Source organism: Sinohyriopsis cumingii, chromosome 8 (assembly GCF_028554795.1).
Source record: "Sinohyriopsis cumingii isolate HCF-2022 chromosome 8, ASM2855479v2, whole genome shotgun sequence".
Taxonomy (NCBI): Eukaryota; Metazoa; Mollusca; class Bivalvia; order Unionida; family Unionidae; genus Sinohyriopsis; species Sinohyriopsis cumingii.
The window spans coordinates 43533222-43552890 of record NC_142968.1 but is presented as its reverse complement, the minus strand read 5'-3'; the positions used below and the strand labels follow the sequence as shown (position 1 = coordinate 43552890).

Below are 19669 nucleotides of genomic sequence, written 5' to 3'. Positions count from 1 at the left end.
TTGTGACATGTCTATGTTGAAACTCAATTTTTTATTGTTCAATTAGTACAATGTTAATGTCGTGATTTCATTGGAAGTAATTCTTATCATCCCTGAGGATATCTCTAAATGTCACTTAAAGAATTCTCTGAAACTTGCTTGCTCACAAATGGTCTATATCTGTGAAATCAAGCTCTCTATTTTACGAGTATTCATTTTGCTTGGCTGCTTTGTTATCTTTGATCACAGTTAAGAAAGAGTCAGTTAATTTAAGGTAGTTTCTGTTACATACACAATAATGTTTATAGTAGTGTTCGAGTGATCAAATCAAGTGAGTTCAGCCGACATACGACCAAGGCCGCTAGATTTTAAGTTAGTCTGATTTTTGTGCCTTTTAACTTTTCTTTTTTTCCACCTCCTTTTTATATATTCAAAAGACATAATTAACATGATAATACAAAGGGGGCCAGCATTTTTATTCAGTGCAACAATACAACAAATACCTCTGCAAGTCAGTTATCAAAACACTGTCGGCACTTAATTAGGTTCTCAGAGAAATGCTCGCGTACATTGCTGTTACGGTAGATTGATGCATTTTACATTTAATTACAAGAGAACACATTGCATTTATGATGATTACACTTAAATGGAACTAAAAGATGGAACTAGAATACAAATTTCAATTGATAAAAAAATTATAAATTATTTAATTTGCATTTATTTATTAAAGTACTGCCTCCACTCGGCGTAAGTGACATTTTCATTGATCAAAATCTCCTTCCATAACGTTAATTGCGGTGTACTAGGAATGTTGTTTGGAAAGAAAATGTAAAAAATTGTATGAGCTATTTTTAAATTTGATATTTCATAGTGTTGATTAAAATTTCCAGGTCCTATCTACCGTTTTCAACGATAAAACAAGTGATACATCAAAGTTTCCATTACCAATTTTGATGGCAATTTTCTTCATGTTCAACAAATAGGGATACATTTTTGTGGTATTTTCAGGTTAAAAAAGTGGGATCCATGCCTGACACTGTGTTATAAGAGGGTTCGCAAGTTATCATGACGCGAGTTATCAAGGGAGTGGTGTAAATAGTTTTTTAACAAAACTACAGTGCAGCCTGTTCATAACTTGGACTTAAATTGTCCAATAAAACAAAAAAGTGTGTGTGTGTTTGTATGTGTGACTTGGATTTTTAAAGTAGCTTTAACAATTTTTCAGTCATATTGCTATGATGTCTGCAGTGTGGCAGCTTATAGTGATGTCTAGCACTGGGGCATCATGCCACAGACATGTAGCGTGATGTTCCACCCAGTCGCATTATCATGACACCAGGCCAACCAGTCCTAACCTAACCTATTAATGCTGAGCGCCAAGCGAGGCAGCTGTTAGTATCATTTTTGTAAGTCTTTGGTATGACTTGGCCAGAGATCAAACCCACGTCCTCCCACATCCGAGGCAGATGGTCCAAAATACTAGGCCACCAGAGCAGTAAAACAAAATAGTAAACTCTAGGCCACCAGAGCAGTAAAACAAAATAGTAAACTCTATGCCACCAGAGCAGTAAAACAAAATAGTAAACTACCGTTAAACTCAGTTGACCAATATGTTTGGGATGTAGAATATGCCCGATGCACCCTCCTACATGTCATACAATTAACAGAGGCAGGAGTAATGGTGTCTCAGCGGTTAACATGCCAGCTTCACAATGAAAAGGGCATGGGTTCAAATCCTATCTCTGGCTCAGCTAGTGTCAGTTACCATGGTGTGTTCATGGGCAAGGTACAATAATCTCATTGCATTTGTTATAAATAATCTACCTGTATTGCTATGCTGTAAAACAACAAAAACATCAACCTGAACAAGTGTCTATATCCTCCCCGTTTTCCGAGAAAAAAGATACTTCATCTAATTAAAACTTTAAAATTATAACTATGAATCTTCACAAAATGAGTCGCAGTAGCATTTTGTATCACTCCTGGACAATGGTGGCTATAGGATGTCAACTAAAATTTCAAAAAGTGTATACATAAAAAATGCATTAAAACTTGAAATAGATAAAAGCTTCAAAATAAATGTAAACATGAAGTACAGCAAGGAAAAATACGAAAGAAAAATAATTAAAATTTTGTAAAATGTATATAGAGTAAAATATAAAGGTTTACACAAAACTAATACTGTTAAAACATATGGTAAAAAATTTGTTGTATAAGAGCACATTTCATCAAAAAGTGCAAAATTGTTGGATGGTACATCAGTGTACATGACAGCTCAGACATTTTAGCAAGTAAACAAACATCAATTTAAGTTGCAAGTGTGATATTCTGTGGACAAGCAAATCTTTTAGTAAATTGTGTTTCTCTGAGAATACTTACTCAGTCTTATTAATGTTATAGAAACTCAATAACTTTTTAAATAAATGGCAGGAATTTATGCGCTTGCCATTGTCACATTACCATTATTCTTATAACGCAAACTGAAATACATTACCCTGTTCAAAATAACTGACCTCTCTTGTTGTTGAGGTCTCTGTAGTTAGCATTTTCAAATAGTGAATATTTCAACAAACAGCATGGACAAGGAGCCCAAAAAAAACACAGAGCAAAGACTGGGCGACTCTCAGAAAACAGCATAGCAAGTCAAACAAACAGCACAGAAACTCCCAGAAAACAGCATAGAAAGTCAAACAAACAGCATAGAAACTCCCAGAAAACAGCAAAGAAAGTCAAACTGCAGAGAAAACCACAGAAAACAGCACAGAAAGTCAAACAAATTGCATAAAAACTCAGAAAACAGCATAGAAACTCTCAGAAAAGAGTAAAGAAAGTCAAACAAACAGCAGCATAGAAAGTCAAACAAACAGCATAGAAACTCCCAGTAAACAGCAAAGAAAGTCAAACAAACAGCATATAAACTCCCAGAAAACAGCATAGAAAGTCAAACAAACAGTATAGAAACTCCAGAAAACAGCAAAGAAAGTCAAACAAACAGCATAGAAACTCCAGAAAACAGCAAAGAAAGTCAAACAAACAGCATAGACAGAAAAAAGAACAAGCAGCACAGACAGAGAGTACTAATAGGAACAACAAACAGTACAGAATTAGCAAGTAAACTGGAAATATTTGATACTAAGGGTCATTGCAAGATTCCTTGTGGTGTTTTTCTTATAATATTTATCTTCAGTTAATAATAAAATTACAATACAATTTTTGGGGGTCTCTTAGACTCATGTCAAGTTTACTTCAAATATTATACACCTGGAATTTGTAAAGGGTATTTCAAAACTATTAGTTTCCAGGACTACCAGTATAGCATGAATTCCAAATTGTCACAAAATATAATACTGTAACAAACATAGGCTCTCAACCATCTCTGGGCTGCAAATTTCATAGTAACTGAAAACAGTTTACATTACTTTAATGCCAAAATAAGCTTATGCAAAATGAAAATATTTACCTGCAGCAACAACAGCCTGGAAGGTAGATAGCCTCTTCTGACAGGTATATCCTGCACACCATCCATGGTCCTGGGGGCCATTTATCAGGTCAATGTAGCCATCATTATAGTGGGCCACAATTGCAACTGGGGACAGCCGACGTGTTTCGGTGTCAGCATCCATACTCTCAATGGTAAGCACCAGATATTCCAAGCCCTGACAAAGCCAGGCCTGCCAGCTGGTACTAAGTGTGCAGTTCTCATTCCGAATTATACCTGAAAGAATTTGGTGCAGAAATACAGCAATCTATTTTCAGACAGATAAGCTAGAAGGACTTACAACAAATTTATATTTTGCACTGTTTTGTTTAAGACAGTATAAAGAAATACTGCTCTTTTCATACCCCAGTTTTCTTGTTCCTACTTATTCATCAATCGTAGAGCATTAGAAAGCTGTATATCAGCATAACGACTTGCTAAATATACCAATATTATATCTATGATTGTACCTCTCTTTGTAGCAATACTGTTGACACTAATCCTGGCCCCTGTGACATGGTCAGTCAGGAGCTCTTTTGGAATCCTGTAGTCACCCAGTCCTCTTACTGGGTTCACATCCCATTCAAACTCAGACTGAGAGATGATGTATGCCTGTTTGCCAAGGAAACTTCCATCCAAGTCAGTCATAATTGTCTTCTTCTTGGCATCACAGTCCATGTCCACACAGTCAGATGGATTGATCTTCCTAAAAAAAAAAAAATACTAGGGCATTTATATTTTACACTCATATTTTATATACATATATATACACACACACACATATACATACACACACACATTTTTAGAGCATCATTTTGCTCTGCACTATATACCGGTAGCTAGCATTGTACTGATGTGCCATTAAACCAAATACACACACACACACACATATACATACATACATACATACATACATACACACACATACACACACACACACACACACACACACACACACACACACACACACACACACACACACATACATAACAGACATACATACACACACATACATACACATACCTACATACATAACATACATATATACACACATACATACATACATACATACATACACATAACATACATACATACACACATACATACATACATACATACATACATACATACATACATACATACATACAGTAGTCCCCCTATTGAACGGCCCCCCGACCAGTGGCCACCCGCTCCTTACGGCCAGAATCCGTTGGCACCGACGAGTTTGTGTTCAAAAGTATCCCTCGCGAAAGGCCACCCGGCTAACGCGACCAGTGGCCAGCATATAAGTGCAAAATTATAAAATTTACCCCTCACAAGCGGCCACATTTTATTTGAATATGTATCCAGAACCAGTATTGTATTCATAACATGTTAAGTAATCCGATTTCTGTTTCCCGATGTCAGGTTTTCGTTACTGAAAGAAGTGTTGACTAAAGTACATGTACCACTAAGGTTAATATTATATCATTTACACCTCACGAGAAGCCAAATTTATTCCATAAAAACCAAGAAAGACTCAAATTTTAATCCATACAAAAGGGTACGTACATGTAATCCAATTAGCCTTACTGCTGTGTTATCATAAGATGTCCGGTTTCGTCACTCTGATAATTGTTAAGATTACATTTATTGAACAGTAGTAACAGCTGAGAAGTGGCAGTATCGATGTACAATACACAAGTCAGCAGGAAAATGGTTTAATAGCCTTTATGGCTTCCCTTAGTAAGATGTTGAGCTTGTTCACTTTGGTAATCAGTGGCTATTACTACTGACAATAATTGTCAAAATTACGAATCCTAGCAGACGCGAGGTCATATCTGCGTGATGTTAATGGTACATATTGAAGCCGTTTTGGCTTCTCTCACTTAGTTTCAAGAAATGTATAAAAACAATAGGGTACCAGACTGTGACTAAAAACACACGGCAATTTGTTTAGATGCATACAAAATTGTTTTATCAGTATTGTAGTTGGCAACATGAATAACTTACTGCAAAAAGATCAACATGTCATCGAGGAAAATAAAAATTCTCAGTTTAGAGGAGAACATGAAAGTAATTCAACTGACGGGGGGGCGGGGGGTCGTCAAGGATCCTTGCAGAAAACTAACATCGGGAAGACTCAGATAAACAATATCGTGAAAGATAATGAAACAATTCTGCAGAAGTGGAAAGGTGAAATGGACAGAGAAAGGACAATTGTTTGAGCCAGGAGACGTTTGTATCCTGATTTGAAAGACAAGAAAAAGCAAAAATTTTGTCAGTTGAATTGGGATATGATGACTTTACCGCAAGTAACGGATGGTTGCACAGATTTCAAGTGCGACACAATATCAAGTGTTCTGTCATTAGCGGTGAATCAGCTGATGTTAATAATGAAGTTGTCGAAGATTGGAACAAAAGACTAAACGATATATGCAGGGGATATGACAGCAAGGATATTTTTAATGTGACGAGACTGGTTTGTTTTTTAGACTGTTACAGTAAAACCTGTCATGAGCGACCTCTGCTATGAGCGACCACCTGTCATTTCCAACCACAATCGTAATGTACGGATCGATTTTACTATATAAACGCTCTGTTATGAACGACCACCTGCTGAACGCGACCAGCAACCGTGATTTCTTGGCAAAATATGCATTTTGACACTGCTATGAACGACCGCATCGCAAAAAAAAAACAAAACAGATTGACACCTCTGACCTTAACTTAATCCTTTGTAAACACTAGAGCTCGGGATAAATGTAGTATGCAAACAAAGTGCACATTAAATAACACTATAGTTGAACAACCATATATCGAGATAAACACCTCCAACCATCATTTAATCCTTTGTAACAAAGACTGCATAAATAGTAAAGATTGCTCTAATAAAGTATTTAAAAAGAATTTGTCTTGCTACAGTACCAGTTTTGTGAAATTTACAACTCCAGCGTACAGTGTCATTTGTAAACTGCAGTAAACCAGACTAAAGTACATGTCACTAACTGCCATTGTAGTGCCGAAGTCATGTGAATAGCCAGTAAGAGTAACATCAAAGGGAGTAATGATGGATATACGCAGTCAATTGAGAGGTTTGTATTTTTTCTTTATCTTTATGAAAACTCACAAAACGCCGGTAGTCCTTATGTCCCAGTGAGAAATCGTTTGAAAGGGCTTCAGTGTAGGTTTGAGTACATCGTTTGTCTTTCCAGTTAATCCATAATGCCTGGAGGGTGAATGTGCTCACTGTCTTTAATACTAGTAAGTGAGAATCATTTCTGGATTTTTTTAAAATTATTTTTTATTTCTTTTGTTAGTGTCTCACCAAGTCACCATCTGTTTACCTGGGTGCAGATGGTCGCAACCTTTGTTTGTCGAGCTATAATGCTGTTGATTTAAACTTCATCTCAGAGTTTCTTGATGAGTTAATTATGTCTTTTGGTTTCATTCATTGGTACATAATATATATGTATTCCACATTTCCCCAAAACCTGATCAAGACCGATAGTCTTTATAACGTCAACATTAATAACAATGGCAGAACCTCCGCTGAAAAAAAGAAAAATTTTAATACTGGAAGAAAGGATTAATGTCATTGAAAGAAATGAAAAAGGGGAGACCGCTCGCAAAATAGCAGTCAGCTTAAGCATCGGTAAAACGCAAGTCAAAAATGTAATCAAAGACAAGAAGTCCATTAGAAACGAATGGCAGAAAGGTGCACAGGAACAGAGGAAATATGCCACGGCACGACAGACAGTTTACGGAGATCTGAACGAGCGAGTATGGGAGTGGTTTTGTGTTGCAAGGAGTAAAAACATACCAGTAAGTGGAAAGTTGATTCAGGAAAAGGCATTAATTGAGATACATATTCAGACCAAACAGCTGAGTAAAACATGTCAACAAAGAAGTATAATGGATTTCTTAAAAAACAAGTGAATAAGTGTATAGAATAAGATATATACATCATATCTAACTGTTCATTTTTTGTACATATTAATGTGATATTGAAATATAAATTTTATTCTCGTTGTTTGATAGATGTATATCTTTATTATATAAAGATATTTTGAGAGGAATGCATGCAATATTTAACAAGATTTATGAATAAAGGATATGATACATGTACAGTGAGTATGGGTATTATTTATTTTTCAACAATGCTAACTATTGACCCTGAAAACCAGTCCATTTTCACACACCTCTTATGAGAGACCACCTGTCTTGAGAGACCGCTTTTGGTTGGCAGAAGGGGCGGTCTCTCATAACAGGTTTTACTGTACCAACAAAGTGACAGATGATGTGAACTATAACATAATTATAAAGACAGTTTTAAAACTGTATCAATGGTTATTCATAGCATTCTTTTGCAATTGTCATCCCCCTCTAGAAAGGCCAACCGCAGTATAAGGCCACTTCCCTGCTGCATTAGAGGTGGCCTTATAAGAGGGGGACTACTGTACATACATATATACATACATACACACACACATACATACATGCACACACACACACACACATACACACACACACATACATAACATACATACACACAAACATACACACACACATACATAACACACACACACATACATACACATACACATACATACATACATAATAATAATAATAATAATAATAATAATAATGCTTTATTTGTAGAGGGTGACTCATTAGTCAAGGACTATTCTCCCTTGAGGCCCTCTTAAGGAGAGTATAACAATGCACATTATATGAATACATGTTACCTGAAGAAATCTCAATACATAAAAACATTGGACTTACTCAGTATTAGGCCTGTGAATGAAGACCTTTCGAGCATCATCAACAGACACCAAAGAAGCCCTTTCTATTGTCAGAGGATGATTACCATCATCATTTGCTTCATTGGTGGCAATGGCAAAGTCTGTCTGGGTTGAGCAGGAAGTTTGGAAATGTGCAAATGTCACATCTGAAAATGAAATTTCAACATTTTAAAAAATATATTCTATCCTACAATTTGGATGGAACAATTACAGAGAAGCATCAGATATCTGACCCCATATTATCAGAATTAAACATCTGATTCACTGAGCTATTTTAATATCCAAACCATACTAGTGTCAAGTCATTTTCAGAAAAAAATGCAACACAGAGTAAGCATGATGCTGTCAATAAATGTAACTGCTGAAACTCAATGAAGTTTTTTTAAAAAGATTTCTTATGTGTAAGCAAAATGTTAAAGGTATGTATGTGCAAGCCCTTAACACTAACAAAAGAGCAAAACAGTATTCCCCAGAATCCTAATGTTGTATGAATTTTGGTTATACTGTATGTATCTGTTCTGAGACATACAGACCACTCTGATTTCTCTGATTTGGCAACCTTGGTGTAGTTGACAAGAAAAACTCTCAAGTCTTGAGATAATTAACTTTTTCATGTGTCATTTATAATTGGCATTTTCATGTATCTCAAATCAATGTTAAATTCACATGTCAGCACAAGAACTTTATATGTAATTTTTTTTAGATCTTTTAGGGAAATTAGATACATGTGTAATTAGGTCAAACCCAGTAAAGAAAAAACTATTAATATTATGATGCAAAAAAAAAAAAAATTAAGATCAGAAATGGTAAATATTTTAGTCAATTATCTCTCTCCAAGAATTCTTAATATTAGGAAAATAAACTCTGCTAACTCCTGAATCCAGCCTTCCCAAAAGATGAAAATTTGTCTTTTCTGCCTATATACCATATAAACAAAAGGAAGACACTCTTACACATTACCTCCCTTTGACCACTGCTAGGTGGTGCCAGTTTTAAGCTGAGATATACATCAACTTAGTATGCTTGCATTAGTGGGGAGGAAATCACAATTTGCAAAGAAAAAATTACTTTCTCTTTTGAATAAAATCACCCCATCACATTGCCAGTATGAGAAAAGATAAAAAGAGGAAATGCTGAGCATCCTACTTCTACCACTGACATCCTTCAAGGGAAGAATGGATGGATTCCATCTCTGAAGGCAAGCACACTATCCAAATGTGAGATAAGCACAAACTTTGGTCACATGGTCTCAAAACTATGTCACGGCTAAAAACTAAATTGGGTCTTATATCCATCTGGGCAGCAGCCACTGAGCCCACTAGATTGAAATTTTGTCTCTGCCAAAGCTAATACCAGAGATAAAGATTGAAGAAGGTGGACTGTACATACCAACCTACAGCTTACATTATGTCTTGGATCAAAATGTTATGTTTCAAAGAAAGGCTTGCAGGGATTGCAATCATTTCTTGACCTAAAATCTTTGCCAGACAACTATGATCATTTTGGATTACAGAGTACACTGAGCATATAACCCACTTTACCTATAATGATAGGGCTTGAGTGCTATCTTCTTTCCCAGCCATCAATGAGAGAAAGTGTTGCTTTCTTGTTCCACAACTTTTCTGAGGGATTGTGTCTGATCTGTACAGTTATATTTAGCTGGGAGTATCAGCTTAGAAACTTCTAAACCAGAATGCACTGAGTCTGTCCTTCCAGATATGACAAGCCTTCATAACAGCCTTTATTTCAAGAATGTTGGTATGAAAAGGTAATTCCTCCAGCCACCACTTGCCACTGACCATATCCAAGCATGGCAACAGGTGGGCTCCCCAATTGTATAGAATGGCATCCACCTGGGGCTTTTCCAGAGGGATCACTATATTAAGCCTATCTCTGCTGCACAAATAATGTAGTAACAATACTACTTTGATCATTATTGTACGCAATTGACTCAACCTGAAAGGGTAACTACTGCGACATCTGCAAGGGGTACATTGGTCAAGTTTGCTAGTAAATTTTGCTGATATGGATAGACTGAGTATGATGTCTGGCTAGTTTGATGGTCAGCTCCATTGTCAGCCAGCTGGTATTCATGGCTGCTGACTGGATGATTGGTTGGATGGCCAGTTTTAGATTGATCAGTCAACCTGATTCCTGTAATATATCATGGCACTATCAGCTGGCATGTGGCACAGCTCACTGAACTGACAGATATCTGACCGTTAGACAATAAGTATTGTGTGCTGGTCAGCTGAAAGAATGGGAAATGGATCATCAAGACCCAATAAAAAAAACAATCATCTAGACTTCTTGTCCTTAACACCATGCTCAGACACAGGGCTGGGGGTGGGGACAACTCCATTAAGCTCCAGGTTTGCAACGGATGTACAGGCACAAACTGTCTTGAATTTGGCAACTATATCATCATTGCCTGCACTGGTCAACACATCTGCAGCTTTAACAGCATCTGGAAAAAAATCTGATGATGGCAATTCCACAACCCATTGTTTGTCCAAATCCGCTAAAATAATAGTTGCAGTTGGCATCAAACATTTGATTTTGGATGCAGGGTGGATCATAGTGAAATCCCCACAATTCTCACAACTACTGCCATCCTTGGATGAAGGCTCAAATACAGAACAATGTTCTGAACAAGGCTACACATATTATCCTTGCTTTTTTACACTTTTTTTTGGAACACCATGGACCAGATATTTTCTGACCATAAAATGCACACATTGGATGCCAAGGATGAAGAACACTGTACAAGCAAAATGCATCTCATGTCTTCACCAGCGTTAAATTTCTTGCATTTGCTGCATTTGATCATGTCTAATTGAAATGGCAAGACCCCCCCCCCAAAAAAAATAACATCTCAAACATTCACAAATCATTATTTAAAGGATCAGAAATATATGTGCAGTGCAAGTTAATCAAACACATACCAATGATAGTATGTTGGAGCACAAGGTCAGGATAAAAGTGGTCAAAACAAAGTAAAAAAATTACATTAACATCAATCAGCAGTCAAAAATAATGTTTATAACATATAGTAAAAACCTTACACTCTATTATACCAACTTTCTGGATTGATGGCTTGAAATCACAATGATTTTCAAAGGATTTCATGAGGTCTTCAGAAATGTCAGAATCCAGTGGAGCTCAAGTGGAGACAATGGGTAAGAGTTCCTTCCCTTATGTTTCTTTGTAATTATATGGTTTATAGGCAGAAAAGACTAATTGTCGGGAGGATAGCTCAGTTTATTTTCCTAATGTTATCAGTGAATGTACTGAAATGAAAATTCAGAAGGGTTAAATTCTGGGTTTTATTATTGGGGTACGCAAACCCCCAAGAATTAAATTAACCACTAAGAAGAGTACAGTGTGACCCCGCTATAACACGGTAGTTGGGAGCCATAAAACCCGACTGCGTTATATACTTATATACAAGAATTAATTAATCATTAAGAAGCGTATTGCTGATTGGGCATTGAAGAAAATAGTGTGACTATATATTTCCCATATGACTGTTTATAAATTTGTCTGCACATGAATGTTGTGTACAAGCCCATAAGTAATTTAAACAACTAGGCTTAGCACTGGGTAGTTTCTGCTCAGGCAGAATCAAGCATTTACTATGTTTATCCAGCTATTGCTTGTACCTGAAAACACCAAAAAAATATGTTTTATATTAGATTTGATAAACAAAGACTTACCTGAAACATGCATTCTGCCACCAATAGCCTGATACGCCATAATGTTGGCAAATGGTTTTTCAGGAGCCTTGTTAGAACCTGCAGTAAATGTGGTCCAAACAAGTCCCACCATCCCACCATGGATCGTCATAGGACGATTCTTTGAACTTAGCTCAAAGTTAGGGTCTCCACTTGGTAAGACATCTCTAAAACAGTCGAATGAAGAGGTTCTGCCCACAAAGACTGTGTCTGACACATATACAAATTTATCATCATACTGATGATCCAGTGAACTTGGTCCTATAACCATGGAAAAGATATTCACACCATTCTCAATTACCACATTGTCTGTCAACTTCGTGCTTGGGTCATTATTGTAATACAATCCATAATCATGGTTTTTCCAGAGAGTAAAATTTGCCAGCCTTGTACAGCTGTAGACATCTGCATCCAAAGGAAACAAACCTGTTCCCACCAGACAACTGTGACCAATATTGTTGATATATTTTCCAGTGTTACCATCATCACATTCTGTTCCAGGCACATGGTAACAAATCCTCTCTGATGCAGCCACTGCGTTGTCTATCAATGTCAGACCTGTAGCTTCCAAGCCATGGGCAAAGGCTTCGATTGCTGCCTCATATTTTTCATTGAATTCTTCACGACGATCCTGATAACCTCCAGTCCAAATGTTCAACACAGCCAGATTACCACGGATAGTTGTGTTCCCAGATGCTGTCCAAATTGCTGCAATGAATGAAAATGAATTTGTCTTGAAAACTGTCACAAGAATGACATTCACAAAAAAAGAATTTGCAATAAATAATGACCCCAACAGAACTGAACAGATCCCCCTGAAATCCAACAAGTTTGACATTTTGAAAAGTTATTTTTAACAAGTCTGAAATTAGCACACACACACAACTTTGTGAACACCTGCATTACATATTCACAAAAAAAGTAATGTTTCAAAGATATAAAGTTTTTCCTAATATATGCTTTTGACAACTATCATAAAATGATTTTTTCATCAAATTATGTTTCTCTGTAACATCACATTAACATCAAGAAATTACCCTCTGCTACCTCTAAATCAAGCCCTCCTTGAATGACAAGAAAATGTCTTTCCATATATATATCATACAAAGGAAAGCAACTCATAGACTAATACCTCTTGTTCCTGCTAGGTGGTCACCCATATCTCTGACGTTTATCAGTTTGAGATTAAGTAAAACCTGTAACAGAATGCTCACATTTGCAAGGAATGGTGGGAGGGATTTATTAGTATAAGTATTTTTGGAAAAATATTATTTATCAACAAATTTTATTTCTCCATCAAATACATCACCCAAACAGGTTAGCATTAGGAGAATACTAGGTAAAAGCAGGAGAAACTGCTGGAACATACAAGCTCTATCCACATCACCATGTATGAGCACAGTGACTGCTCAACTGAAAGTATGAAACTGATGAAGTTAGCATAACTAAAGATTAGGCATTATATACATGTGATGGCAATCTCTGTGGGACCCTGCACATGATTACTGCAATACATTAAAAAGTTTCCTGTTCAAATTCAGCAAACGTTGTAAGTTCGTGTCGAGACCTAGAGCTTTAGTGTCATGAACAAGGTGTAACAACTATCTAGGCAGCTACCATTTTCCCCAAAATACTCAGCTCACTCCTTTGCAAAGCCATGTCACACAAATAACAGCTGGAGAAAGTAAACTGTGCATGTCAGCTAACTGAATCCACTGTATCTCTAATTTAGACATTATTTTTGAAGACTGGGCTTGAGGAAATACTTGTACTTTATGAACAGAAATCTTCATACTCAATAGAGTGAGTTGTCAGTAGTGAGTACAATAATGTGAGTTCTGAGTACTAAGTACAATAATCAAACAAATTTCTTAGCCAAGCAGCAAGCATAGGGTTATGTTTTGCTTTCCTGTCTAAAATCAAATTCAATTGTCTAACATTATCTGAACCATCTTTCTTTGGATGTTTTTTGCCCAAATGTGGGAGGTGTAGAAAGCAGCCTTAATATCCAGAAGATTGGTATGAAGAGCCTTCTCTTGCAGTGCTCACTTGCCACTGACCATCACAAAATCTAGTAACAAGTGTGCCACCCAACTTGATAAAGTGGCATCTGAACAGATTGTGATTTCCAGCTGTGTGGTTTCTAAAGGTTTTACCACTGAAACAGGAAGCGTTTAATTTGGGTCAACATCATATTATGGCGATCGCAATGACCCCAGGTTGGGTGTCGCAGTATCGGATGAGCCATCGCAATGACCCCAGGTTGGGTGTCGCTGTATTGGATGAGCCATTGCAATGACCCCAGGTTGGGTGTCACTGTATCAGATGAGCCATCGCAGTGACCCCAGGGTGGGTGTCACTGTATCGGATGGGCCATTGCAATCACCCCAGGTTGAGTGTCACTCTATTGGATGGGCCATCACAATGACCCCAGGTTGGGTGTCACTGTATCGGATGGGCCATCACAATGACCCCAGGTTGGGTGTCACTGTATCAAATGGGACATTGCAATGACCCCAGGTTGGGTGTCGCTGTATCGGATGGGCCATCACAATGACCCCAGGTTGGGTGTCACTGTATTGGTTGGGCCATCTGTACAGAGCGCATGTAAATCCAGCTGAGATATAGCAGGTTCACTATTGCTCTGAGCAACTGGAGTTGAAGAAATTCCCTCACTGAAATGAACATCACTGAAGACTCCTCCAATGCATGAACAATATTGTTGATGCATTTGGGAGGAAGATAACCATGGTTATTATGAGTTAAAATTTCATACCAAAATGAACAAAATATTGAGAAGGGACAAAATTCCACTTCATAATGACTGTCCACCATAAACTGTTTCTTGCTTTTTTGGCTTTTAACAGAACTTTTAACACAATATTGGCTATATCAAGCCAAGGAAATGGGAGCTAAGTGCTTTATGCAAAACTATGCAAATAAAGCCAACTCAGGCTTGCTTTGGGGTATCATACTTGCAATCTTTTCATTACGAGTCTATCAACTATACTACCACTGTGCCATAAACTGCAAATGAGGTAGTGAAAATTGTTCATATCATGAATTAGAACCGAACTTACCTCATTTTTTTAAATAGTATATCACCCTGGTCCACTGTTGTTACTGTGAACAAGGATGTCTTACAGTGTCTTTGTGATGGACTGAGACTGAGTTTGAGGCCTAATGGAAGGGCACAGAATTGGTACACTACTCCATGGAAGCAAAAATGATGGTATTTTCATGGTACCATGTTAATAGGTACATGGAAATAACACACATCTGCCAGGTTGAGAATTATCAACTTATTCATTGTGTCACATAGATGGCTGGACCAATGCCGTCTCTTGAACTTTGGAGCAATAATAAAACTGATTGAGTCTGCTCCATGATAGGTCTAAATTTTCTTTTGGTTTATTTATTAGAAAATGTTGGAATATAAACCCAGGGAGTCAGATTTGTGGAATATCTACAACACTTATTAAATGACCTAAAGCTCTATTTCCTTACATCCAACATCCATCTTCCTGGGATTGCTTGAGATCTCAACCACAGATAGGTAGGACAAAAGGTGGAGAGGTCTGGATGAATGAGATTTCAAACCTCTCTAAAATTACTTCATTGGCCCAGTCATATGAAGGTTGCCAGTAGCTTCATTTAGGAGGGATAACAATTGATTGACAGTTGATTGACAGTTGATTGCAGACTTTGGTCAAAGGTTTCATCTCCCTTATTCCTGACTTTTATGCATTAGTTAGAAGCATATGGCTGCCTATAACTCACATGGCAATCAAATGTTTGCCATTTTTTTGTTGCTAAGAATTACCCCGTGGTTTTTCTGTCAACAATCATCCCTTCTTTGATACACCTTCTTCATATATAGTTAGGGGTTTTTATGGAAAGGTGAAGGGGTAACTCCTGTTCCCCCAGCCATCTCCCCTCCTCACTTTGACCACAAAACACTACGGGGAATAAAAGGGGAGGGAGTGCAGGATCACCACATTGTGGGGTTTAAGAGAAGAAGATTGCATCAAGCCTACGAGGTCATAAAGGCATTCACCATCGTGTCATAAGAAGCCCTAGTGACAATCTTGGCAACATGGCATGCTGATCTCCAGGCTTGGTCACTTCTGGCCTTCTTGGCTAGGTGAAAGATCACATGAGATGTGGAAGTCAACATGATAATCCTGGACATTATACTTATATGTGGCATTAAACACTTGTCTGTCCAATTCTTTCACAGAGTACAGCAGAAATGTTAATAGCAGTAATATTCTTGTCTTAAGGCTAGGTACATGCAAATGATAAACATTGGTATGAGCTTTGTACCAGAGTGATGATACCAAATCACACCATGCATAAAAATGGTTCTGTCAGATAGGCATAAAAATGGTTCTGTCAGATATGCTAAAAATGGTTCTGTCAGATATGCTAAAAATGGTTCTGTCAGATATGCTAAAAATGGTTCTGTCAGATATGCTACCAAGTTATGTCCAGCACGGAAGTGAAATGCCTGGAGAATGCTGGTTGGACCAGACTGACCCGATTGTGATAACAGTTCACCATGTGCTGTATCATGGATATGATTGGTCTGTCCGGTCTGCTGAACTAGGATGACACTGCCGTAGGAACTGTCAAGCAATTTGCTGTTAGCCAGTCCAAAATGACACATTCCTGACCAACAAAACCGTAAACTGATTATCTGCATGACTGGACCAGTTAGTTGGCAGCTGAGATGGCAAATGACAAATGAAATGTTATCATGTGGGCTGGGCTGCCTGGCAAAGTCTAAGGGTAATACAGCATGCCCAGCTACAATGTTCCTAAGTCCATGCATGAATCAGGAGATAAACCCAGTGGCCTGCCACAATCGGTTAAAAATGGTCCTAGTTTCATTGAACTCTAGATGACAGAACTTTCTGAAATATGTGTACACAATGTGATTCCAAAATAGCTTGAGTGGAATCTCTGGACATAGCTTAAACTGGATCAGAAGTGACTGTCACCACAGGAGCTGTTTTAGGTACCTTCACTGCGGGTTGGGGTGGTATCTCAATATCCAAACTAAAATATTGTTCAACAAATTCAAAATCTGCATGAATGGTTCAGGCTATGTGCCTCACTTTCAGAAGATTCAAATGCCTTTTAAAATGCTAGATGGTCAAAATCCATGTGGTTTAATAACAGAATGCAAACACAAAATATATTACAAATAATAAAGAGTAATTACCTAATGTTAATGTGAGCTGGTAATATATTTGAAAGAAAAAAACAAAGATGACATACTGAAACTAGTGTGAAAACAATGAAGGATTTCGCATTATTTTATAAGAAAATTTCCTCTTTTCACCTTTAAAACAGAAGAAACAGTTTCACTTACCTAAGACAATAAAAACTGCATAATTAGTCCAGAAATCAATTCTGTGAATTTTCCCATTCTAACATAAATAAATTTGTGCATAATCTATTGAAGACATTTTCAAGAAAGGCAAAAATCTCCTTAATTAAAGTCGCTTGTACACTTGAAATAAAAATAACAATGAAACAAACTTACCATGCTTTACAGTATGATGTATGACATTGTTTTCTATGATCATCCCATGGGCTCCAAAAAGCCCTATTGCAGGACTGAAGCCATCATGGAATGCACACCCTTTCACATAGGATGGCTTGATACTGGACACTGTGCCAGTATCAGAATATGTAATGGAAAATCGGGCATCATAGAACTCGTAGTAGCCTTCCTGGCCAGATTTGACAAATTCCACATTAGACAGTCGAGCATGACCTGTAACAAATAAAGATTAGGAAATTTATAATCATATCTATTTTTCATTATTATTATTATTATTATTAGTGGCTATTTGGAAAAGCTCGAAAACTGTGCATTTAACAATGCAGGTGGTGTCTAATGGTGACCTTTAGGATGGAAGATACAAACAACAAAAGCAAACATGGCCAGACAACAACTATTACCTGAATGCGCAAACTCCAGGAAACAAACCCAGAAAACCTGGAAATGCAAAGCAGGTGCATTGATCTCGTTGTTTATGGTACATAATATCAAGAAAACCCCATTTTGTACAGCCTGCCTTTATTTACGGAAGTAAATTAACTTTTAGTATTGAGATCAGTCAAGGATGTGGACTGTTGTATCAATGTATGGACAAGCACAAGAATATCAAACTGATACAGGGTTGCATCTAGGATTTGATAAATGAAGGTAATTGCCCCACTGAATCTGAAAAAAAGTATGGTGTAAAAAAAAACTCACTGTATTCAAAAAGATCAATACATGCATATCCTGTCTTCTGTATATTATAGTATCACACTTAAAACTGAAATCAAAGTCTTATGTTTTCTAATAACAATATTCTATTTACACACTAACCATTAAAGAATCAAACCATAGACTGCAAATAGTGTCACTCCTCTGGCCAGTCTAAAAAAATCTGTGTCATGTACTTCCTGCATGTCACATGCTCAATTCTGATTGGTTACAAATTCAAACTAAGAAAGGTCCGAGGAGCACATATTTTCCTTTCATGGATGACAAAAATAAATTTTAAGGAAAAGTCCAAAGCTCAAAATGAAATAAAAAAATTAGTGAAAGTATATATACAGTTTCTGTAACAGTTAACTCTTGACTGAAACATATACATTTGCATCCAGACTGACTGTAATTATGACTGCATTATTCTGTAAATATGATCACTATTTCCTAAATAGCCGCCTGTCCTTTCCTCATCCTCCACTCTACCAATGCCTTGTTAAACTTGAAGTCTCTCAAAGGAGGTCTTTCAATTGAAATCACCATGAGTCTGTTGAGAACCCTTTCTTCTAGACAGCTTCTTCCTGCAGATTTTTTTTTATTCTGATTGCTGAATCCTCTCTCTCAGTCAGTGGTTCGGTAACCATGGCCACTGATGCTAAATGAACACATTAATATCTGTTACAGTGATAGTGAAATGTGACCTGTCCAGTCAGGAATGAATTTCATGACAAAAGAAACGGGCACGAATAATACAGATTGATTAAAAAAGAAAAACGTTATCCAACATAAAACGTTGACAGGAAGTTATGACAATGAGCTACCGAATGAAATTTTGCATAAAAACATGCATATGAAATTTCTGTTGTATGACTTGCATGATCTGCTGTGGTGGGAGATGAGATGGGACATGGTGATCCTTACTTGGTAGAGAACTTGTTGAAATATTTTGAGGGTGCTGGGCTAAACATAAGAGTAAAAATGATCCTACTCTAGACTGAAGGAGTCCACTACCCAAGCTCTCTGATCTGGAGAGGCTTAAAAGGGGTTAGCATTTTGTTCCTTCTCCTAGATATCACATTTACTATTGGTTCCTGCCCAATTTTTAAAAAATGCCTCTCCTACCAAATGGTGTATAGACCATTCATGAGGACCAGTTTGATCTGTCTACCAGAACATTTCTTTTGTCTGGAATATGGTAGACACACTTTTAGTTAGCTCTTCTGAGACTGCCCAATGAAGGAGGTTCCAAATTTCCATGTTTAAGAGGAGAAATATATGTACCTTCCTAATGCCTGAGGTACCTTATGACTGAAATATTGTTCTGGGCAACAATAATACAATGACCATTATGTGGTTGATAACATCCGAAAAGCAAGTAAAACTTCCTGCATTTTCAGACTGTTTAAATTACAGGTCACTTCTT

General features: G+C 37.1%; 1 protein-coding gene across 3 annotated transcripts in view; it reads right to left on the bottom strand.

The window, feature by feature from the left end:
- The window catches only part of LOC149793386 (fibrocystin-L-like), a 165494-nt gene that overhangs the window by 27202 nt on the left and 118623 nt on the right, over positions 1–19669 (bottom strand). For all 3 annotated transcript variants that reach the window (XM_089967366.1, XM_089967365.1, XM_089967367.1), the window contains exons 50-54: positions 17527–17760; positions 11958–12683; positions 8222–8387; positions 3928–4163; positions 3440–3694 (exon numbers count right to left, since the gene is read on the bottom strand). In XM_089967366.1, the coding sequence (XP_089823492.1) occupies positions 3440–3694; positions 3928–4163; positions 8222–8387; positions 11958–12683; positions 17527–17760 (1617 nt within the window). The remainder of the gene's footprint in view (positions 1–3439; positions 3695–3927; positions 4164–8221; positions 8388–11957; positions 12684–17526; positions 17761–19669) is intronic.